A 23937-nucleotide genomic window follows, 5' to 3' on the forward strand; every position below is an offset into this window, starting at 1 on the left:
TGTGTGGTGTGTGTGTGTGTGTGTGGTGTATGTGTGTGTGGTGTGTGTGGTGTGTGTGGTGTGTGTGGTGTGTGTGGTGTGTGTGGTGTGTGTGGTGTGTGTGTATATATGTGTGTGGTGTGTGTGGTGTGTGTATATATGTGTGTGGTGTGTGTGTATATATGTGTGTGTGTGGTGTGTGTGGTGTGTGTGGTGTGTGTGGTGTGTGTATATATGTGTGTGTGTGTGGTGTGTGTGGTGTGTGTGTATATATGTGTGTGTGTGGTGTGTGTGGTGTGTGTGGTGTGTGTGGTGTGTGTATATATGTGTGTGTGTGTGGTGTGTGTGGTGTGTGTATATATGTGTGTGTGTGTGGTGTGTGTGGTGTGTGTATATATGTGTGTGTGTGTGGTGTGTGTGGTGTGTGTATATATGTGTGTGTGTGTGGTGTGTGTGGTGTGTGTATATATGTGTGTGTGTGTGTGGTGTGTGTGTGTGGTGTGTGTATATATGTGTGTGTGTGTGGTGTGTGTGGTGTGTGTATATATGTGTGTGTGTGTGTGTGTGTGTGTGTGTGTATGTGTGTATATATGTGTGTGTGTGTGTGGTGTGTGTGTATATATGTGTGTATGTGTGTATATATGTGTGTGGTGTGTGGTGTGTGTGTGGTGTGTGTGTGTGTGCTACAGCAGCTCTCGAATGTGCACGTTGCGCCGGACAGCGTTGGACACGCCCTCGTTGAAGCGGAACCACACGTGGCTGTTCCCCACTGCCGTCCCCATGGCAACCTCCACACACACCTCGTCTGTGGAGAAACACGTTACACAGCAGCAGGATGGTGTGTGAGGGGGTGTGGTGCGAGTGTGTGGTGCGAGTGAAGGTACCTGTAGTTGAGTTCTGCGGGACTGGTTTCTCTTTTGGGACTACAGCTCTACCGAAGAAGTCCACCTCAGGCTGACACACACACACACACACACACACACGCTGAATATAGAAAACCTTGAAATAACATTTAGAACCAGGTCAAATCCCAAATACACACACTAACTCATGAACCTGGTTGGTATAAAAGCTTGAGAGAATGGTGGATTGTTCTCTCCTCTTTCTCTTCCTTCCCTCTGTCCCCTCCACCAACCAAGTGTGGCGTAAGGTGGTACTGGGTAGTGTGTTGTTAGGTAATGGGAGGTTGTGTTGGGCAGTGTAGTGTGTTAGGTGGTGTTGGGGAGTGTAGTGTTAAGTTGTGTTGGTAGTGTGGCGTTATGTAGTATGGTGTTGAGTAGTGTAGTGTTGGATAGTATAGTGTTGGGTATTGTAGTGTTTAGGAGTATAGTGTTCAGTATTGGGTAGTGTAGTTTTTAGGAGTATAGTGTTGGGTACTGTAGTTTTGGGGAGTATAGTGTTGGGTAGTGTAGTGTTGGGGAGTATAAGGTTGGGTAGTGGGTAGTCACCTGGGGAGTCAGAATCGGACTATTACACAGAAGGTTGCCGGTTCGATTCCCGGCCTTGCTAAATGACGTTTCCCTGGAAAATGACGTTTCCCTGGAATGTCTTTGTACTTACTGTAAGTCGCTCTGCTAAATGACTAAATGTAGTGTGATGTTTAGGGAGTATATATATTGGGTAGTGTAGTGTTGGGCAGTAGAGTGTTGGGTATAGGGTTGTGTAGTGTTGGGCTGTATAGTAAGGGTATAGGGTAATGTAGTGTTAGGCTGTATAGTGTTGGGTATAGGGTCGTGTAGTGTTGGGCAGTATAGTGTTGGGTATAGGGTAGTGTAGTGTTGGGCAGTATAGTGTTGGGTATAGGGTTGTGTAGTGTTGGGTATAGCGTAGTGTAGTGTTGGGCAGTATAGTGTTGGGTATAGGGTAGTGTAGTGTTGGGTATAGCGTAGTGTTGGGTATAGGGTTGTGTAGTGTTGGGTATAGCGTAGTGTAGTGTTGGGCAGTATAGTGTTGGGTATAGGGTTGTGTAGTGTTGGGTATAGCGTAGTGTAGTGTTGGGCTGTATAGTAAGGGTATAGGGTAATGTAGTGTTAGGCTGTATAGTGTTGGGTATAGGGTCGTGTAGTGTTGGGCAGTATAGTGTTGGGTATAGGGTAGTGTAGTGTTGGGCAGTATAGTGTTGGGTATAGGGTAGTGTAGTGTTGGGCAGTATAGTGTTGGGTATAGGGTTGTGTAGTGTTGGGTATAGCGTAGTGTAGTGTTGGGCAGTATAGTGTTGGGTATAGGGTTGTGTAGTGTTGGGTATAGCGTAGTGTAGTGTTGGGCAGTATAGTGTGGGTATAGGGTAATGTAGTGTTGGGCTGTATAGTGTTGGGTATAGGGTAATGTAGTGTTGGGCAGTATAGTGTGGGTATAGGGTAATGTAGTGTTGGGCTGTATAGTGTTGGGTATAGGGTAGTGTAGTGTTGGGCAGTATAGGGATGTGTAATGTTGAGTAGTATAGTGGGTATAGGGTAGGGATGCACCGAATCCAGATTTTTGGGGTTCGGCCGAATACCGAATCCACTGGTTAATATTTGGCCGAAACCGAATCCTACTCCCATCATCAGTCCATTAACACAGTAAACACATTAATAAAGTAAACAACGTCCACAACAGTGTATCGTTTTATTTATTAATTTTTTACTGTAAAAAAAAACAAAAAAGAATAGGCAACGTTATGCGAGGAAGACAAGTGGGAAAAACTATTTTGACAAATACCATATGCCTATGTTTACCCTATCTCAAGATCCAATCAATATCCAAAATATTAGCCCTTTAGATTTCTTGAATTTCTTTTGGATGTTTCATACGTAAATGTTTTAACAGCGGAGATGTTGTGTATGGGGTAGGGTCTTAACAGTGGATATGTTGTGTATGGGGTAGGGTCTTAACAGTGGATATGTTGTGTATGGGGTAGGGTCTTAACAGTGGATATGTTGTGTATGGGGTAGGGTCTTAACAGTGGATATGTTGTGTATGGGGTAGGGTCTTAACAGTGGATATGTTGTGTATGGGGTAGGGTCTTAACAGTGGATATGTTGTGTATGGGGTAGGGTCTTAACAGTGGATATGTTGTGTATGGGGTAGGGTCTTAACAGTGGATATGTTGTGTATGGGGTAGGGTCCTTGCCACCACAAGACAAATCGGCATTGCAAATTGAACATGTAGCTCGACTTGAATCGCCTTCTTTTGACTGAAAGTCCTGCCAAAAACACTTTTTCTGCTCACGAGTTCCATTTTCACTTTCTCTCAGCCTACTGCATTGAACAGTCCAGCTACGTAAAAACCTTCCTATAGTCAACGGCGGCGTCGTTGTGTCGACCAGTGTAGCGCGCGTAGTGCAAGCGTAGGGTTCGGATTTGGTGAAAACAAAAATCTAAGGTTCGGCCGAATCCAAACCCCGTCAAAAAGCCCAGTATTTGACCGAATCCTGGATTCAATGCATCTTTAGTATAGGGGAGTGTTGGGCAGTATAGGGTTGTGTAGTGTTGGGCAGTATAGGGTTGTGTAGTGTTGGGCAGTGTAGTGTTGGGTATTGGGTGTGTATAGTGTTGAGTCACCCTGGTCTCAATGGTAGTCTGTCTGACGATGTTCTCCAGCCTCTGCTGATGGCTCCTGGCTGCAGGCTTGGCTTCAGCACTCTAGAACACACACACTTTGTTATGTTAATTTATGTAACATACAATGTAAAATGTATGTGTACCTATGTGTGTATGTATGTGGTGTGTGGCATGTGTGTGGGTGTGTGTGTGACCTGTCGGTGTGGGTTGCGTAGTTGCATCAGTTTCTCTGCTCTCCTCATCCTCTCCTGGTCCATCTCTCTGCTGATCGTCTGCTTGGTCTGGTAGGTCAGCTGTCTGCGAGGGGGCAGGCCAGGAAACCAGGCCACCTCCTCCACCCGCCTGCACACACACACACACACAGAGATAGGGCGCATCACATGGTCAGGGGCGCAATAAGTGGGTATGCGCTATATGCATAAGGGCTCAGCACCATGGGGGCGCCAAAGCAATGGTGAAAAATAATAAATGTAAAAAAGGGGGTGTATTTTCAATATTTTGCTTCTGTTGTGCGTTTCTGCATTTCCTCAATGTTATATAACATTTTAGAGGACTAACAGGCTAGAGTAGGCGCCCTATCTCATAAGACTGTCATAGAATTCTGAAATAGAAGAGGGAGATGGGGCGCCGTGAGCGCTGAGCGAAGATGGATAAAGCAAAAAAGCTGTCGGGGGCAAAACATAGAAGAAGAAAGAGGGAAAGGGAGATGACATGTCGAGGGGATGCAACAGCAGTTAAATACGTGGATGGTGAAAGGGTTAGGGTTAGATGATGGTGAAAGGCAAAAGGTAGGATTTAAAGTGTCACGTCTGTGCTTGAAGGCTTGCAAATATTCATGTTAACAGCTAGCGTTTGCTAACACTGTAATTGTAGCAGCCAAATTTGGGTGTAAGACTAGTTTGGAATATGCTAAAACGAGGTTGCTGAGCTGAAAACTGGAAAATATAAAGTTGTACAGGGCTCTCAAGTGTCACGCATTGAGAGTGACAGTCACTCATTTCGGTCTGTAGTCACGCCCTCCCGCCACACATTGTATTTCTCACGCCGAAAACAAATATTTATAATATCTTTAATATGCCGCAGCACTCAACCAAAATTCCCCTGGCCGCCCCACTCTCACTATGGAACCGGCAGTTAAGCGCGTCTCCTTAGTCAAACCTGCCACTTCTCAGCCAATCAAAAAAAAGAAAGGGTCTATACAATAGCCAATCGGAAAATAGCACCGTTGTATCTGGGTAAGATTTAATGCAACAACCAATCCTGGTTCCTGTCATTTTTTGTGATTCTGCTACGTCTTCCGAAAGTTTTGTTCACCTACAAAGCAAACCGCTGGAGCTCGAGCATCATGATCTCCTGTTTTAATGTTACAACAAATTCACAACTTGTTTGACACAAACAATGACAACTTGACTGCTGTTGAAATCCCAGATAATTAGCATCAGTTTTTCACGAGTCTCTTAACCAACAGTTGTACAGCCTGTTCACTGACAACACCTGCTCAGAACAAGTAGTTCATAGATGTAGCCGGTGTGTATCGGTGAAACTCACTCCTCAGGTAAGTAACAGGCCACCCGCATCAATGGTCGTCTAGCTTTTCGTTGGCGTAGTTGGTAGTGGCGGCGCTTGGGATGTCAGAGGGTGGCAGGATCGAACCCAGTGCGGGATGTAAATAGGCCCGATTCCTTTGACTTTTAAAATAATGTCATATTTTATTATTATATCCTGGCAATGGATGCATTAATCATTGCTGCCTTTCAAAGATGTCAGGTAAAACGCAATTAATTAATTTTAATTTTAAGGGGGGGGGGGGGGGGGGGGGGAATGTCACTCTTGCCTGTCTTCAAAACTTGAGAGCCCTGGTAGTATCATGTAAAATAAATGACAAGAATCTGGAAAACATAACTAATGCAAAAACTAATGCAATAAAGTTTACCATCATGCATCGAGCTAGATACCAAACTTGGAGGCTTGCAAATATTCATGTTAACAGACATTTCTCAGATTAGCTAACGCTAGTGTTTTCTTACTAGCTGAAGTGGGGTTTACGGCTATCTTAATGCAAACCAATGTTTATGATAGCCACATTTAGATTTTGGTTAAACCCTATGGTACCAATCCCCTGCATGACATATCTCAATTGTATTAAAATAAAATAACAACTGGTAAATATAAGGTAGCCTGAAGCTGGAAAACATAACTTGTGCAAAAACTCTGGTTTACCATGGAATCAATGATATATTCAGTTTTATAGTTCATAGCTGTGCTGTCAGACATACTGGCTGACACAGTAATTCAGGAGTTGTCTGACAGATTTAGCAATCTTTAAAATGGAACACATGACAAAAGCTGAGTTGGAGGAATCAGTGACAAGATATGCCCTGGCTACCAATGATGTTTCAAGGGAAATCATTCAGGAAATTTACCCAGTGAGCCGTGTACTTAGGGGTCATGAAAAGGCTCTGGATAAATTAAATGTCCTCCTACAGGAGAACCTTGATTTGGTTTTTCCAAATCCAACGGTAGCCCTGAGAGTTTTCCTGACAATGCCTATGACAGTTGCCTCTGCGGAGAGATCGTTCAGCAAGCTAAAGCTGATAAAGACATACCTTCGTTCCAACATGAGTAATGATCGCTTAACCCTATTAGCAGTCATTTCAATAGAAAACAGTGTGGTACGAGGTATTTCATTTGATGCAACACTAGATAAATGGGCAAATGCAAAGGCATGCAATGTTACAATTTAGTAGGAACTAAAGAGCGCTCTAGAATCTTTGGTAGCAACACTATTACATAAGCTACATTATAGGAGGGTTCTAAAGGATCTTTGTTTGTAGGCTTACTTTTGCATTTAAAAGGCATTATGTTGCATTGGTTATATGTTATATAGGTTCTAATGATAATGTCTGTCAATTTGCAACTGTTTATTATTTGATAACATTGTAAATAATACCATATAATGATGTATCATTATGGTAGGCCTACAGTGGCTGATACACTTTAAATAAACCTTTATTATTTAAAGCCCATACATGATGATGTCTGGCACACTTTTTTTTGGGGGGGGGGGGGGGGGGGGGCAATATTGTTGCTGCATACCCCTCCTACACTGGGTAGTTGCGCCCCTGGACATGGTAGGATGCAGTGTGTACTAATGTATAGCTCTCAAGGGCCACAAGGCCAGCACATTTACAAGAGTACAGTCCCAAATAACTACACGAAAATCTAGTATTATCTAGTACTATCTGGTATTAGTATGTATGATGTGTGTGTGTGTGTATGATGTGTGTCTGTATTATGTGTGTGTGTGTGTATGATGTGTGTGTGTGTGTATGATGTGTGTCTGTATGATGTGTGTCTGTATGATGTATGTATGATGTGCTTGTGATGCGTGTCCTCACGGCTCCAGGAGGTAGGTGTACTGGCCCTCTGGCGTCCTGTCCTGCCGGTAGGAGAGGTTGTAGGAGAGCATGGTGTCCACCAGCTCACACAGCTGCTGCTTCTCCCTGCTGCTGTACAGCTGGGGGTTCACCTGCACGCACACACATCACACACACGTTGAACACCCTTGAGGTCAGAGGTCAAGGGTCATACTAACACATGCGCTGGCTCAGGGTACATACGGGTCGTAGTTTGGGGCAGATGATGTCCAGCAGCAACGTCAGCACGTCATTGGTCAGACTCAGCTCACTGACCCTGCTCCTGATGCATGCTGGGATGTCAGACAACATGGCCGCCAGAGCGTTCCTGCTGGCCTGGGTCTTACTCAGCACCTGGGAGTGCAGGTCTGAGGTGGTGAGCCGGAACGAGGAGAACTGTGTGGGTGTGTGTGTGTGAGTGTGTACGTACCTCGTACTGGCTGTGGGGGTAGCTGATGCGGGGCACGTGTGTGTGAGCGAACAGGAAGTGGAAGGTGACCGGGAGGAAGGGCAGGTATCTCATGAGGGAGAAGTTCTGCCCCTGCATCATGACCTGGTTCAACCTGTCTGTGAAGCTCAGCCAATCCAGCGCCTCCACCACGCTACCCAGGCTTGGGTCACGTACACGCATGGACAGGAAGTTGTCATACAGACCCTGGGGGTCAGAGGGCAGCATGTGGTAGGTTGACCAGAGGGAGTGTGTGTACCTGAGGGTGTGTTTATGATCATGTGTGTACCTGTGTAACCTTGTCGTACTCTCCGCTGGAGAAGGAGAGGTGCAGGATGTGCTGCAGCCTCTGAGCCCCGCCTCCTTCTCTCAGCCCCGCCTCCAGCTCCTCACCCAGCCGCTTCCTAATATGGTCACCAGGAAGGTGGCGCATCAATACACACACACACAGCTACTCATGACCTCCACAGACACACACACACAGCTACTCAAGACCTCCACACACACACACAGCTACTCATGACCTCCACACACACACACACACACAGCTACTCAAGACCTCCACACACACACACACACAGCTACTCATGACCTCCACACACACACACACACAGCTACTCATGACCTCCACACACACACACAGCTACTCATGACCTCCACACACACACACACACAGCTACTCATGACCTCCACACACACACACACACACAGCTACTCATGACCTCCACACACACACAGCTACTCATGACCTCCACACACACACACACACACACACAGCTACTCATGACCTCCACACACACACACAGCTACTCATGACCTCCACACACACACACACACAGCTACTCATGACCTCCACACACACACAGCTACTCATGACCTTCACACACACACACAGCTACTCATGACCTCCACACACACACACACACACAGCTACTCATGACCTCCACACACACACAGCTACTCAAGACCTCCACACACACACACAGCTACTCATGACCTCCACAGACACACACACACAGCTACTCAAGACCTCCACACACACACACAGCTACTCATGACCTCCACAGACACACAGCTACTCATGACCTCCACACACACACAGCTACTCATGACCTCCACACACACACACACACACACACAGCTACTCATGACCTCCACAGACACACAGCTACTCATGACCTCCACACACACTGCTACTCGACCCCCCAGGGTACCGTTTGGAGCGTGGCAGCTGGAAGACCTCCTGCCACAGGTGAAAGAGGCCCTTGTTCTGGTCCTTCTGCCCCACCTGTACCCCCTGCACTGCCTTCAGGTCCAGCTGGCTCTGCCCTTTGCTATGGAGGAACTACACACACACACACATACATACACAGCTAGCAGTTTGGTGGGCAGTATTTATACTGAGGAGTGAGTTTAACCAATTCAATTTGGGTACATGTGTGTACCTGCAGTGTGTGTGAGTGAGGGTGTACCTGCAGTGTGTGTGAGTGAGGGTGTACCTGCAGTGTGTGAGTGAGGGTGTACCTGCAGTGTGTGAGTGAGGGTGTACCTGCAGTGTGAGTGAGTGAGGGTGTACCTGCAGTGTGTGAGTGAGGATGTACCTGCAGTGTGTTGATGCAGGATCTGATGTCGTTGTCAGTCTTCTCACACAGGGCCACCAGAGCTCCTGCATCAGCTTTCATCCCCTGCAGCCTGGTGATCTGGAAACAACAACAAGCATGGTGTGTGTGCAGTCGTGTGTGTGTGAACAGTTGTGTGTGTGTGAAGTCGTGTGTGTATGGTGTGTGTGTGAGCAGTTGTGTGTGTGTTTACCTCTGCCAGCCTCTGAGCCAGGCGGGAGGGCAGGGTCTGGGGGAAAGCCAATAGGAAGGCTTGCTGTCTCAGGGGCCTGAGGGCTGGGACGTAACTGACAAGAGAAACAACTGTACATCTACTGGGTGTATATGTATGATGTGTGTCTGTGCGAAGGATGTGTGTGTAGGATGTGTGTGTGTATGATGTGTGTGTAGGATGTGTGTATGATGCGTGTGTGTAAAATGTGTGTGTGTGTAGAATGTGTGTGTATGTGTAGAATGTGTATGTGTAGAATGTGTGTTGGATGTGTGTGTGAAGAATGTGTATGTGTAGAATGTGTTTGGGATGTGTGAGTGATGTGTGTGTAGGATGTGAGTGTCTCAGAGCATAACTACAGGATCAACACTCATACTGGGGTTCCATGTGTGTGGTCTTACAGGTCGTTGCAGATGCATATGATTGGGCGAAGGAGGAGGGCCTCTTTTTTCTTCCTCCTCTTCCCTGATTCCACCCCTGGCTCTGCCCCCTCCTTCCTGGTCAGAGCAGCCAGCAGCACGTTGATGGCAGCCTATTAACCAATGAGAGGTGAGAAGCCTTTTAACCAATCAGAAAAGAGAACGCAGTGCTGTTTGCAGCTTGTCAACCAATCAGAAGAGATACTGAGTTAACTCGCTGTTAGAGTTGACTCATGATCACATGACTCATAGGGGTGTAACATTACACTCAGCTCACGATTCAATACGTATCTCGATACTGGGTTTACGATACAATGCTTATATTTTGAAGAAAAATGTCAATGAAACTGAGATTTAGATTTATTTCCAAAACATTAAACACTTTCAATAACTTTCAGAGAGTCAGCGGTGAGGGAGTCGGGCTAGTAATCAGAAGGTTACCGGATCGATTCCCCGCCGTGCCAAAAATAACGTTGTGTCCTTGGGCAAGGCACTTCACCCTACTTGCCTCGGGGCATGTCCCTGTACTTACTGTAAGTCACTCTGGATAAGAGCGTCTGCTAAATGACTAAATGTAACTTTGTTGTACATACAACTTAGTTAACTCAGTTCAAGAGATTTCTGTGATTGCACGCGTGACACAGGTGCAGAGTAGGTTTCATACTGGTAGCTTATCCAATAGGATAAAACGGACTTCACATAGTAAAGATATTGCCATAACTCTACGTTACATATTGTAAAATGTTTGCAGCAATATATTGTGCCGTGAAATATTGTTACACCCCTAATGACTCGTAATCACAAATGACTCATTCCATCAATCAAGTGTTTCAGCTCGTAAACATAAACACACTTGTGACTCAACTATTAGGGAGCCGAATAGCTAATGAAAAACCGAGGTTAATCCGGCAACCAATTAAATGGTGTGCTGGTGATAGTGGGCGTGTCCTCACCGCGGGTGCCCCGTCTATCTCGTCGATGATCAGGCAGTTGGGCTTCTGATTGGCTCCCAGTACAGACTGCATCTGTGTTGCCGTGTCGATGCGCTTCTGAAACAGCTCCGCGCTTCGGTCGTCGCTACAGAAACAATAACACAGGGATCACCATGGAGACCGACAGGGGAGTGACACAGGTCTGCGCAGCAACCGGCTGGAGTGAGGGTAACTATGGAGACAGTCTGACCTGGCGTTGATCTCCACCACGTTGTACCCAGCATGCCTAGCGATGATGTGAGCCAGGGTGGTCTTGCCCAGGCCTGGGGGCCCAGACAGCAGCGCCACCTGCAGGATAGGAGACAAACACGCGTAAATATACACACTTGATACACACTTGAGGCCTGTTCCATATAGCGGGTCTATCGAATAAGCCAGGTTTATGTCACTTAGTCAGTCCCGGTACTTATTGTAAGTCACTCTGGATAATTTTGGATATCTATCGGTTTTCTATAACTTTTGAAAGGTTATAATATAATATATAATAATAATTTTGATTAAAGAACATGGTAAAGTGATTGTTTTCTTTGCATATGAAAGCGACAGGAGTCGGGACTGCTGATTATCTTAACACGAGCAAGGTATGAGAGGAAACATAAAACCAAACATAAAACGTCACTCACCTTTATTTTGTTCCATTTTCATATGACATACAAAAGGAGTTATTGGGCAGAATGCTGCATCAGTCAGTCAGATACTTGTTTATACGGTTAATTAAATGTTGAATGACAATGTCTCGAAAATTAGTCGATTAATCGTTCCAATAATCGTTAGATTTGTGGACTATCAGAATAATCGTTAGTTGAAGCCCTAGTGTGTACCTTGTATTTGGGGCGTTGGTATTGGTCCAACTCAGCCTCCAGAATCTCCTAGTGTGTACCTTGTATTTGGGGCGTTGGTATTGGTCCAGCTCAGCCTCCAGAATCTCCTCGGTAACTTGACTCTTGGTCTTGAAGCGATTTGCGTTCTGATTGGCTGTGTTGTGGTTGGGGACAAGCCTCTCTGGGGCAGGGGGGCGGAGCTTCCTCTCCCTCCCGAAGACAACTGTGTCCCACAGCTTCAACCACTTCAGCAAGCAGCGGTTAGTGAACTACACACACACACACACACAAACTTAAAAGGTCGGAGCACCAGCAAAAATGTAGGAGAACCCACGAAATGTTCACGTTGTCTTTTCAGCTCTTCAAATGTTAAGTTAGCTCCCTGTCACGAGACAACAGAGCACAGTGACATAGCTCCCTGTCACGAGACAACAGAGCGCAGTGACATAGCTCCCTGTCACGAGACAACAGAGCGCAGTGACATAGCTCCCTGTCACTAGACAACAGAGCGCGGTGACATAGCTCCCTGTCACGAGACAACAGAGCGCAGTGACATAGCTCCCTGTCACGAGACAACAGAGCGCAGTGACATAGCTCCCTGTCACGAGACAACAGAGCGCAGTGACATATAGTGATTAATGGCAAATTTGATCTAAAAACTGCATTTTAGTTAAGATTAAGTTTAACTGGTTATGTAACATTTGATAGAACGTTAGACCAGTCACTGTATGATCTGACAGCAGGCACATACTGTGCAGTAGGCTAATTAGGGAGGGTTTGTAAAGAAATTAAACAGGTCGCACCATAACAATAATATACATCCATTTCAGGAGCATATGCAACCATGCGCTGGTGTGGTTTGTGTGTGTGTGTGCATGGTTATGAGTGTGGTGTGTATGGTGTGTCTTTGTGTGTTTGTATGGTGTGTGTATGGTGTGGTTTGTGTGTGTGCATGGTTATGAGTGTGGTGTGTATGGTGTGTCTATGTGTGTGTGCATGGTTATGAGTGTGGTGTGTGTATGGTGTGTCTATGTGTGTGTGCATGGTTATGAGTGTGGTGTGTGTATGGTGTGTCTATGTGTGTGTGCATGGTTATGAGTGTGGTGTGTCTATGTGTGTGTGCATGGTTATGAGTGTGGTGTGTGTATGGTATGTCAATGTGTGTGTGCATGTTTATGAGTGTGGTGTGTGTATGGTGTGTGTGTCCAGCTCACATCATCACTGAGCAGGTCCGTGTAGTGGCGAGGAGAGAAGCGGTCGACCCAGAGAAGAGACACCCGGCCCTCCTCCTCCAGCTCCTCCTCTTCCCCCCGCTGGCTCCCTTCCAGCTCCTGCTGCACACCACTGACACACAGCAGAAAACTGAGTCATCATGTGTGTGAATGTGTGTATGCATGTGTGAGTGTGTGGTATAGGGTGTGAGTGTGCTTGTGTGGTGTAGTGTGTGTGTGTGTATGTGAACTTGTGTGGTAAAGGGTGTGTGTGTATGTATGTGTTTGTGTTGTACAGTGTGTGTGAACTTGTGCAGGGTTTTTCCTGCATAGAGAACATTTGGCCGTGCGCCTTAGCCGTTTTCCCGAGCGCCTATGACAAATCCCGAGTCCCTAAGGCAACAAAAAAAGTCAGCGTTGAAAAAATAAAAAGCTGTGTTCATCACACATGTCAGCGAATATGTTCTGAATAGTGTGTTTCAAGTAGGCTACAGCCGAACCCTCGTTCTGTTTTGATCAATAATAATCGAGTTGATAAGCGTGTCTTCTTGTCTGATCAATTTGCAACTGTGAGGTGCGTGAATGGACAGAGTGGCCGCTAAACTGTCGTTCTGCTGCGAGGGCCAGCCCGACGTGCACGAACACACCTGTATAAATGCAAATGACATTTCCATTCAAAATACTGACAAAAGTTTGATCAACGATTTCCAATGCAGCCTCCATTGGTATTCTTAACCTGGAATGATAATATATAGTGTAGGCACAAAGAAAATAAAAGGAAATTGCAAAATACCTGGGAATAAATACATTGATTAGAAAAATATAAAGTTAGTTACTATGTGCTCGCTATAACTTCTATTGGAGCCGTCATCGCAATTCATCACTCGTGCAGTGCATGTCCCCGAATATGTTTAATAGTATTTTTCAAGTACAGCCGAACCCTCGTTCTGTTTTGATCAATAGTAATCCCGTTGATAGACTATCAAGGCCTAACCCTAACCCTATCATGGCCTAACCCTAACCCTATCATGGCCTAACCCTATCATGGCCTAACCCTATCATGGCCTAACCCTAACCCTATCATGGCCTAACCCTAACCCTAACCCTATCATGGCCTTGTCAGATCCTTCTACCAGGGGGTCAACAAAAAGCGGAGGGTGAAAAGTTCACAAGCTGGATGTGACCTCTGCAACTGACTGCCTCCCGCTTAGTTTGTATAATAAAAATGAATAGTAATAATAGATAAACTTCAATTTCATAATTTATATGTTCCATGTCTGACCACTGGTTAGTTCTAGATTCTATTGATATATATTTCAGTAGTTTACATATATATGTAAAGAGGTTAACCTTGATCATCTTTGAACCATACATGATAGCACCATGAGGCAGGGACTATTATCTAACCCTATTATCTAACCCTAACCCTATTATCTATTAGCCTATCTATTTTAATCTACGTGGAAGCAAAATTATTTCCTCAAGCATAGCCTCCATTATTTATGAAATGGAAATAATAATAAAAGAAATACATAGATGTCTGCTAATAAGGTGACACGGTAATACAGGCTATTTGTTTTTAGCACAGAAGACCCATTTTGACCCAGGAAAAACCCTACTTGTGCACTGTAGGGTGTGTGTGTGTGTGGTACCTGTTCAGCAGCTCTGAGAGATGTTCAGTTTCCTCCACCATCTGGCGATGACGCTGCAGAATACCAAACACAGCCCTGATTGGCCACAGACCTCTGCTAGTCCCTCCCCCACACATAATTGAGTGACAGTTAGTTAGAGGGCAGGTGACTGTCTCACCCTCTCCGCCACCTGTTGTCTCAGGACCTCGATAGGAACAGCCAGCAGCCCCAGTGCATTCTGGGTAGCTCGCACAGCTCTAGGGTCCACTACCTGGACAGACAAACACACACCCACACAGATACACAAACACAATGAGCATCAGTGAACAGAAAGCAAGAGATTGGCATGTTCACAGAGAGAGAGGCTGACCTTTGTCCCCAGGTGTACTTCCTGTCGGAGGTAGACTCTGTTTCCTGCCGTGTCCGTCACACTGACGTAGTCTCCCTCCACTGGAGGCCGCCGCAGCACCCGCCCTGCGGCCACGGCAACACGCCCTGCGGCCACGGCAACACGCCCTGCGGCCACGGCAACCCTCCCTGGAGAGTCTTGGAGCGCCCCAAAACCACTAATGTCCAGGACTGTAGACCTGACACACACACACAGTTAGCCATCCTGAGAGAATATAAACACTGTTGTGTCCCTGTTCCAGGCTGGCACATGGCCCCGCCCCTACCTGCTTTGGATTGGATGGTACTGTTCTGGGGAGGACGGTGGTGTGATGTCATCACTCTGCAATGTTTCAAACTGCAGCTTCTTGGCAACATCCTGCTTTAGGCGCTTGGCTTTTGGAGACACACATGACCTTTTCCGGACCTCTGATTGGTTGTCCACCGCTGACACCACACGTGATTGGTTCTTGTGGGTTTCTTGTCCAGCAGCGATGGCATTCGAAGCGAAGGACTGATGAGGTTGACTGAGTTCTGGCTTCTTATTAGAGGAGGCTGGACAGACACACACAATATAGTTCAGATTAAAGATATTGACTAAAGATCAAAAGATCGCAGGTTCAAATCCACCTGTGTTATAAGAGTCTGCTTACTGAACACATTATCCACAGGCGAATTCTATAAGAGTTGGGTGCTACAGTGTCAAATACAGCTACGGCTGATCGTTGTTGGTTACTCGATGTGCGCATGTCCATCAGCTACAGTTAGACGTACAGAATATATTTTGCACTACGGTAACAAAATCTGGAAGCACAAGAAGGCAGAACACCGGCGGACCGCCGTTGGCTGGAAGGGCTAAAAGAGTTGTACGAGATCGCTGTACAACAGCACTTCTAACTACTTACATTCCAGCTCCGCCATAGCATCCAGCTCATCCGCAAACTGATTCTCATAGTCGTCTTCTATGCCGTACATTTCGTCATACTCGTCCATGACCACGGAGGGAACGAAAGGCCTTAACGGACCATCAAATGACGGTTGGTGTTGATTCGGTGTTGGTGAATAGGTCACCGGACTGCATACAAACTTCTCGGTCGCTCTGTCCACGTAAAACGAATTCGCGGTAAACTTTTGTTGTGATTAAGAATTTCCGGGTCAGAGGAGTTCAGCTCTCTCTTGATTGGTTGGATCAGTAAGTTTATCTTACGCGTGCTTCCGTCGCTTGCTTTGGCTGACAAAACATACTTCAAACAACAGACGTGCCTCTTGGACAGGCCATCATTGTAAATGAAAATTGGTTCTCAATTGATTTCACCTGGTTAAATAAAGGTCATATACTTCCTTGCCTCCTCTACTAATTTCCTCGCTGCCACTTAGAGAGAAAACGAGGAAACGTTTCACGGAAAAACTTGTGGTCAGTTTTGCTATTTACATCAGTCTGTTTCAAGTGAAGTTTCTTGTTAAAACAGATTTATTTTTTTATCTTTAGGATTGAGCTAGAGAATGAAACGGTAGTTGGCTGGAGATTTCACCAGCAGATGGCGTACACGCGCAAGTTCAGGATGGCAGACTGAAACTACCTGGATCTAAAGATGAAGAAAACATTTTGTAAAATAGTTTGTCAAAACTAATGCATACACTTACAGTAGACTATGTTTCAGCCTGACAATAGAGAGAGGACGGCGAGAAATAACTGTAGGTTTGCCGCCTGTGTCAACACGGTCTCAGCAGCGGCAGCGATGTTATGTTGTTATGCCCTCGAGACGGTTTAGAGAGCAGCTGACAAATTGTCTATTATTGTAGCTAGCTCAAGCTAACGGTCCGCTGACACCCTCATATTCACAATGCAGGATTCTTGCTGGTCATATTGACCATTACCATTTAAGTAAACCATAAATATTCTCGCCCACCTGTCATTTTGCTTTGGGTAGGGCTATACTGGTGAAATAAAGGAGTGCTTCGAGCGGCTAGTTAAATCATTCATCTGCTCCTCGCTGCCCCCCACACTGGACCCAGTTTGCACACCGGTCCAACAGGTCTACAGACGATGCCATTGCTCTGACTATGCACACCGCTCTCTCCCTCCTGGACAAGGGGAATACATATGTGAGGATGCTGTTCATTGACTACAGCTCTACATTCAACACCATCATCCCCTCCAGACTGGTCTCCAAGCTTGTGGACCTGGGACTAAGCACCTCCCTCTGCAAGTGGATCTTCCACTTCCTGACGGGGAGGCCACAGGTGGTGAGAATCGGTGACCGCACCTCATCTGTACTGATCACCAACACAGGCACCCCACAGGGCTGTGTGCTCAGCCCTCTCCTGTTCTCCTTGTTCACCCACGACTGTGTGGCAACGCACAGCTCCAACCTCCTTGTTAAGTTTGCTGATGACACAACCATCGTGGGCCTCATCTCTGACAGTGATGAGTCAGCCTACAGAGAGGAGGTTGACACCCTGACATCATGGTGTCAGGACAATAACCTCTTTCTTAACATCAGCAAGACCAAGGAGATGATTGTGGACTATAGGAGGCGGCAGGAGGAAGAGCATGCACCCCTACTCATCAATGGTGTTGGTGAAGGTGCCAGGTGCTTGCGTTGTCTTGTCTTAAGAATTTTAGTGCCCAGTCTAACCTTGTGTTGTTCTGTGTACCTGACAAATAAAATACTTGAACTTGTACTGGTAAGGGATACTGAAAACCACAAACACTTACAAGTGAAAGGCTTTTACATAGGCCTACATAACTAAAATATTCACACAAATAAAAAGTACAAACATTCTCATTGAAACATTATAGGCTCACCTACGTAACTGAAAAGCTCTCATATTAAACAATCAAAAATGTTTCTTATACTAGTCAAATGTGCTCACTTATACTAGTAAAATGTGCTCATGTACACAGTTAAAATGTGTATCTTCCCCTTTAAGAGATAACGGGGCGCAGAGACCAGAGAAAAGCACAATTACTATGGATATTCTTTTAAATAAAAGCATTTTAGTATGTTGTCTGAGAGAATTTCAGTTTTAACTGAATGGTTATTGAGTCCTTTCATTTCTTACAAAGTTTAGTTTTATAAAGTACTTGTTACTTGCATGGTCATTCTGACCCCTGCCCAGCCCCTCATGTGTACATGCGTGTGTTTCCAGGTGAGTTAACAGATGTTTGTGTACGTGTGAGTCCAGGCAGGTGACCAGCACTGTGATGGAGCTGTGTGTGTGTTTCCAGGTGAGTTAACAGGTGTGTATGTTTCCAGGTGAGTTAACAGGTGTGTGTGTCTCCAGGCAGGAGAACAGCAGTGTTATGGAGCTGTGTGTGCTGGTGTACTGCTCCTCTACAGCGTGTTACAAGCGTGATCTCCTTCCTGCTGAAAGAACGCCAGTGCTCACAGGAGGAGAGGAGCCCACACTTGATGGCCTGCTCAGGTACACACACACACACACACACACACACACACACACACACACACATCCTGCTCAGGTACACACACACACACATCCTGCTCAGGTACACACATTACATTGTTGTTGCAGTATTTACCATTTGTTTGTGTGTGTGACTTAGAGGGGGTTGAGGTGTTTGTTTTGTTGGAAAAGGAAGTGGCAATGTTTGTGTTGTTGTAACAGGAAGTGGCAATGTTTGTGTTGTTGTAACAGGAAGTGGCAATGTTTGTGTTGTTGTAACAGGAAGTGGCAGTGTTTGTGTTGTGTTGGAACAGGAAGTGGCAATGTTTGTGTTGTTGGAACAGGAAGTGGCAATGTTTGTGTTGTTGTAACAGGAAGTGGCAGTGTTTGTGTTGTCGGAACAGGAAGTGGCAATGTTTGTGTTGTTGTAACAGGAAGTGGCAATGTTTGTGTTGTTGTAACAGGAAGTGGCAGGGTTTGTGTTGTGTTGGAACAGGAAGTGGCAATGTTTGTGTTGTTGTAACAGGAAGTGGCAGTGTTTGTGTTGGAACAGGAAGTGGCAATGTTTGTGTTGTTGTAACAGGAAGTGGCAGTGTTTGTGTTGTTTTGGAACAGGAACTGGCAATGTTTGTGTTGTTGGAACAGGAATTACACACTGCCACACACACACTGACACACACACACACTGCCGGAACAGGAAATTGCAATGTTTGTGTTGTGTTGGAACAGGAAGTGGCAATGTTTGTGTTGTTGGAACAGGAAGTGGCAGTGTTTGTGTTGGAACAGGAAGTGGCAATGTTTGTGTTTTTGGAACAGGAAGTACACACTGCCTCACACACACACTGCCACACACACACACTGCCGGAACAGGAAATTGCAGTGCGTGTGTTGTTCTGGAACAGGAAGTGGCAGTGTTTGTGTTGTGTTGGAACAGGAAATTGCTGTGTGTGTGTTGTGTTGGAACAGGAAGTGGCAATATTTGTGTTGTTGGAACAGGAAGTGCCAGTGGTTAAGTTGTTGGAACAGGAAGGGCAGTGTTTGTGTTGGAACAGGAAGTACACACTGCTTCACACACACGCACACACACTCTCCACATGTATGTAGAGCACAGCTGTGTTTGTTGTCTTGTGACCTGTCCCCCCGTCCCCCTGTTCCCCCGCCCCCTGTCCCCCAGCCCCCCATGGGAACCCCACGGCGCTCTGACTCTGCTATCTCAGTGAGGTCCCTCCACCCTGAGTCCAACATGTCCCTGCGCTCCACCTTCTCTCTGCACGAGTTGAGGAGAACACGGTTAGTCCGCCTCACACACCTACACATTCTATCTGAGTAATGTGTCTGATGGTTGAGTGTGTGTGTGTGTGTCTTATGGTGTGTTTGTCTGATGGTTGAGTGTGTATCTGATGGTTCAGTGTGTGTCTGACGGTTGAGTGTGTATCTGATGGTTCAATGTGTGTCTGATGGTTGAGTGTGTATCTGATGGTTCAGTGTGTGTCTGATGGTTGAGTGTTTATCTGATGGTTGAGTGTGTGTGTGTCTGATGGTGTGTGTCTGATGGTTCAGTGTGTGTGTGTGTGTCTGATGGTGTGTGTGTCTGATGGTTGAGTGTGTGTGTTTCTGATGGTGTGTGTATCTGACGGTTGAGTGTGTTTGACGCCAGACACAGGCACCATCTGTTTCACTCAATAAACAGACAAGACCCACTGGGCTGTGTGTGTGTGTGATGTGGAAGAACAAATGGTCTCCACTAATGGTGCGACTTCAGTCTAGGTTCTGGAGTTGCGACACGAGACAGCAATAGAATCAGTCAGGGGCTCCTCTGGCTAATGCAGACACAGGTCACAACTACAGCGGATTCATTCACTCTCTAGAGACATGAGCACACTAATGTTATAAAGACATGAGCACACTAATGTTATAAAGACATGAGCACACCAATGTTATAGAGACATGAGCACACTAATGTTATAGAGACATGAGCACACTAATGTTATAAAGACATGAGCACACCAATGTTATAGAGACATGAGCACACCAATGTTATAAAGACATGAGCACACCACTGTTATAAAGACATGAGCACACCAATGTTATAAAGACATGAGCACACCACTGTTATAAAGACATGAGCACACCACTGTTATAAAGACATGAGCACACCACTGTTATAAAGACATGAGCACACCAATGTTATAAAGACATGAGCACACCACTGTTATAAAGACATGAGCACACCAATGTTATAAAGACATGAGCACACTAATGTTATAAAGACATGAGCACACCAATGTTATAGAGACATGAGCACACTAATGTTATAGAGACATGAGCACACTAATGTTATAAAGACATGAGCACACCAATGTTATAGAGACATGAGCACACCAATGTTATAAAGACATGAGCACACCAATGTTATAAAGACATGAGCACACCAATGTTATAGAGACATGAGCACACTAATGTTATAAAGACATGAGCACACCAATGTTATAAAGACATGAGCACACCACTGTTATAAAGACATGAGCACACCAATGTTATAAAGACATGAGCACACCACTGTTATAAAGACATGAGCACACCACTGTTATAAAGACATGAGCACACCACTGTTATAAAGACATGAGCACACCAATGTTATAAAGACATGAGCACACCACTGTTATAAAGACATGAGCACACCAATGTTATAAAGACATGAGCACACCAATGTTATAGAGACATGAGCACACCAATGTTATAAAGACATGAGCACACCAATGTTATAAAGACATGAGCACACCAATGTTATAGAGACATGAGCACACTAATGTTATAAAGACATGAGCACACCACTGTTATAAAGACATGAGCACACCACTGTTATAAAGACATGAGCACACCAATGTTATAGAGACATGAGCACACTAATGTTATAAAGACATGAGCACACCACTGTTATAAAGACATGAGCACACCATGTTATAAAGACATGAGCACACCAATGTTATAAAGACATGAGCACACCACTGTTATAAAGACATGAGCACACCAATGTTATAAAGACATGAGCACACCACTGTTATAAAGACATGAGCACACCACTGTTATAAAGACATGAGCACACCACTGTTATAAAGACATGAGCACACCAATGTTATAAAGACATGAGCACACCACTGTTATAAAGACATGAGCACACCAATGTTATAAAGACATGAGCACACCAATGTTATAGAGACATGAGCACACCAATGTTATAAAGACATGAGCACACCAATGTTATAAAGACATGAGCACACCAATGTTATAGAGACATGAGCACACTAATGTTATAAAGACATGAGCACACCACTGTTATAAAGACATGAGCACACCACTGTTATAAAGACATGAGCACACCAATGTTATAGAGACATGAGCACACTAATGTTATAGAGACATGAGCACACTAATGTTATAAAGACATGAGCACACCAATGTTATAGAGACATGAGCACACTAATGTTATAAAGACATGAGCACACCAATGTTATAGAGACATGAGCACACTAATGTTATAAAGACATGAGCACACCAATGTTATAAAGACATGAGCACACTAATGTTATAGAGACATGAGCACACTAATGTTATAAAGACATGAGCACACCAATGTTATAGAGACATGAGCACACTAATGTTATAAAGACATGAGCACACCAATGTTATAGAGACATGAGCACACCACTGTTATAAAGACATGAGCACACTAATGTTATAGAGACATGAGCACACTAATGTTATAAAGACATGAGCACACCAATGTTATAAAGACATGAGCACACCAATGTTATAAAGACATGAGCACACCAATGTTATAGAGACATGAGCACACTAATGTTATAAAGACATGAGCACACCACTGTTATAAAGACATGAGCACACCACTGTTATAAAGACATGAGCACACCAATGTTATAGAGACATGAGCACACTAATGTTATAAAGACATGAGCACACCACTGTTATAAAGACATGAGCACACCACTGTTATAAAGACATGAGCACACCAATGTTATAAAGACATGAGCACACCACTGTTATAAAGACATGAGCACACCAATGTTATAGAGACATGAGCACACTAATGTTATAAAGACATGAGCACACCAATGTTATAAAGACATGAGCACACCACTGTTATAAAGACATGAGCACACCAATGTTATAAAGACATGAGCACACCACTGTTATAAAGACATGAGCACACCACTGTTATAAAGACATGAGCACACCACTGTTATAAAGACATGAGCACACCAATGTTATAAAGACATGAGCACACCACTGTTATAAAGACATGAGCACACCAATGTTATAAAGACATGAGCACACCAATGTTATAGAGACATGAGCACACCAATGTTATAAAGACATGAGCACACCAATGTTATAAAGACATGAGCACACCAATGTTATAGAGACATGAGCACACTAATGTTATAAAGACATGAGCACACCACTGTTATAAAGACATGAGCACACCACTGTTATAAAGACATGAGCACACCAATGTTATAGAGACATGAGCACACTAATGTTATAGAGACATGAGCACACTAATGTTATAAAGACATGAGCACACCAATGTTATAGAGACATGAGCACACTAATGTTATAAAGACATGAGCACACCAATGTTATAGAGACATGAGCACACTAATGTTATAAAGACATGAGCACACCAATGTTATAAAGACATGAGCACACTAATGTTATAGAGACATGAGCACACTAATGTTATAAAGACATGAGCACACCAATGTTATAGAGACATGAGCACACTAATGTTATAAAGACATGAGCACACCAATGTTATAGAGACATGAGCACACCACTGTTATAAAGACATGAGCACACTAATGTTATAGAGACATGAGCACACTAATGTTATAAAGACATGAGCACACCAATGTTATAAAGACATGAGCACACCACTGTTATAAAGACATGAGCACACCACTGTTATTCCTTCCACATCTGTGTGTGTATGTGTTCCCTGTCAAGGGAGCGTGTGTATGTGTTCCCTGCTGAGGGAGTGTGTGTGTTCCCTTTCGAGGGAGTGTGTGTGTGTGTGTTCCCTGCTTAGGGAGTGTGTGTGTTCCCTTTCGAGGGAGTGTGTGTGTGTGTTTGTGTTCCCTGCTGAGGAAGTGTGTGATTTTCTTGTGAAGTTGGATTTGGACTCTGATTACTTCTGTCTTTAGTAGAAGAGAATAATTTACCCTTGTGTATGGTGTGTATGTCTATGGTAGGTGTGTATATGGTGTGTGTTGTTCTCAGGGCATTATGTGATGGGCTAAGGTTCACTCTACTTACATGAACACACCACACCACACACACACTCTCAGTTACGCTCCATTAGCTGTATGTGTCTGTGTCAGCACTGCTTCTCTCTCTTAAACACACACTCTTTCACGCACACACACACTCTTTTACTCACACACACACACCCTCTCTCAAACACAGGCGCCACATTAAACTGATGTGTTTAATCATCAATATACGCACTCAGAACTGCCCCCAGTCACACACAAACACATTCACACACAAACACACACACTCAGAACTGCCTCTGCCTCTCTCCCAGGTGTGGACCTCAGTCAGAGAGGGCTTTGACCTGGTTGGTGGTGCTGTGTGTGTGTGTGTGTGTGGGGGGAAGATTCAAGCTTTTGGTGTGTGGACAATTTACGCATGTAATGTGTGGTAGGTGGGGGATTGTGTGTGTTCATAATTTGATGGAGTTTGATGGTGTCTATTAATATGTTTGTCAGTGCAGTGTAATAAGTAATGTGTGTGTGTGTTGCAGTGTCCATTAAATGTCCCATACGGTA

The 23937-nt window shown here is 44.9% G+C and overlaps 1 protein-coding gene across 2 annotated transcripts; it reads right to left on the reverse strand.

The window, feature by feature from the left end:
* Positions 1-592: 592 nt before the first annotated feature.
* chtf18 (CTF18, chromosome transmission fidelity factor 18 homolog (S. cerevisiae)) lies at positions 593-15833 on the reverse strand. Of its 2 annotated transcripts, XM_047042630.1 has the most exons (21): positions 15583-15832; positions 14965-15232; positions 14661-14877; positions 14469-14561; positions 14312-14364; positions 12663-12792; positions 11508-11717; positions 10818-10915; positions 10589-10712; positions 9618-9748; positions 9199-9292; positions 8988-9086; positions 8601-8731; positions 7676-7790; positions 7369-7593; positions 7143-7292; positions 6921-7051; positions 3717-3864; positions 3523-3603; positions 864-933; positions 593-784 (listed from the first exon to the last, which is right to left on the reverse strand). In XM_047042630.1, exons 1-21 carry the CDS (start codon positions 15668-15670, stop codon positions 663-665), a joined length of 2778 nt encoding a protein of 925 aa, XP_046898586.1. In that variant the 5' UTR covers positions 15671-15832; the 3' UTR covers positions 593-662. The 2 variants fall into 2 exon arrangements, with proteins under 2 accessions (XP_046898586.1, XP_046898585.1); XM_047042629.1 differs by lacking the exons at positions 593-784; positions 864-933 and having other exon boundaries at positions 942-3603; positions 15583-15833.
* Positions 15834-23937: the final 8104 nt, after the last annotated feature.

Source organism: Hypomesus transpacificus, chromosome 19 (genome assembly GCF_021917145.1).
Source record: "Hypomesus transpacificus isolate Combined female chromosome 19, fHypTra1, whole genome shotgun sequence".
Lineage (NCBI taxonomy): Eukaryota > Metazoa > Chordata > Actinopteri > Osmeriformes > Osmeridae > Hypomesus > Hypomesus transpacificus.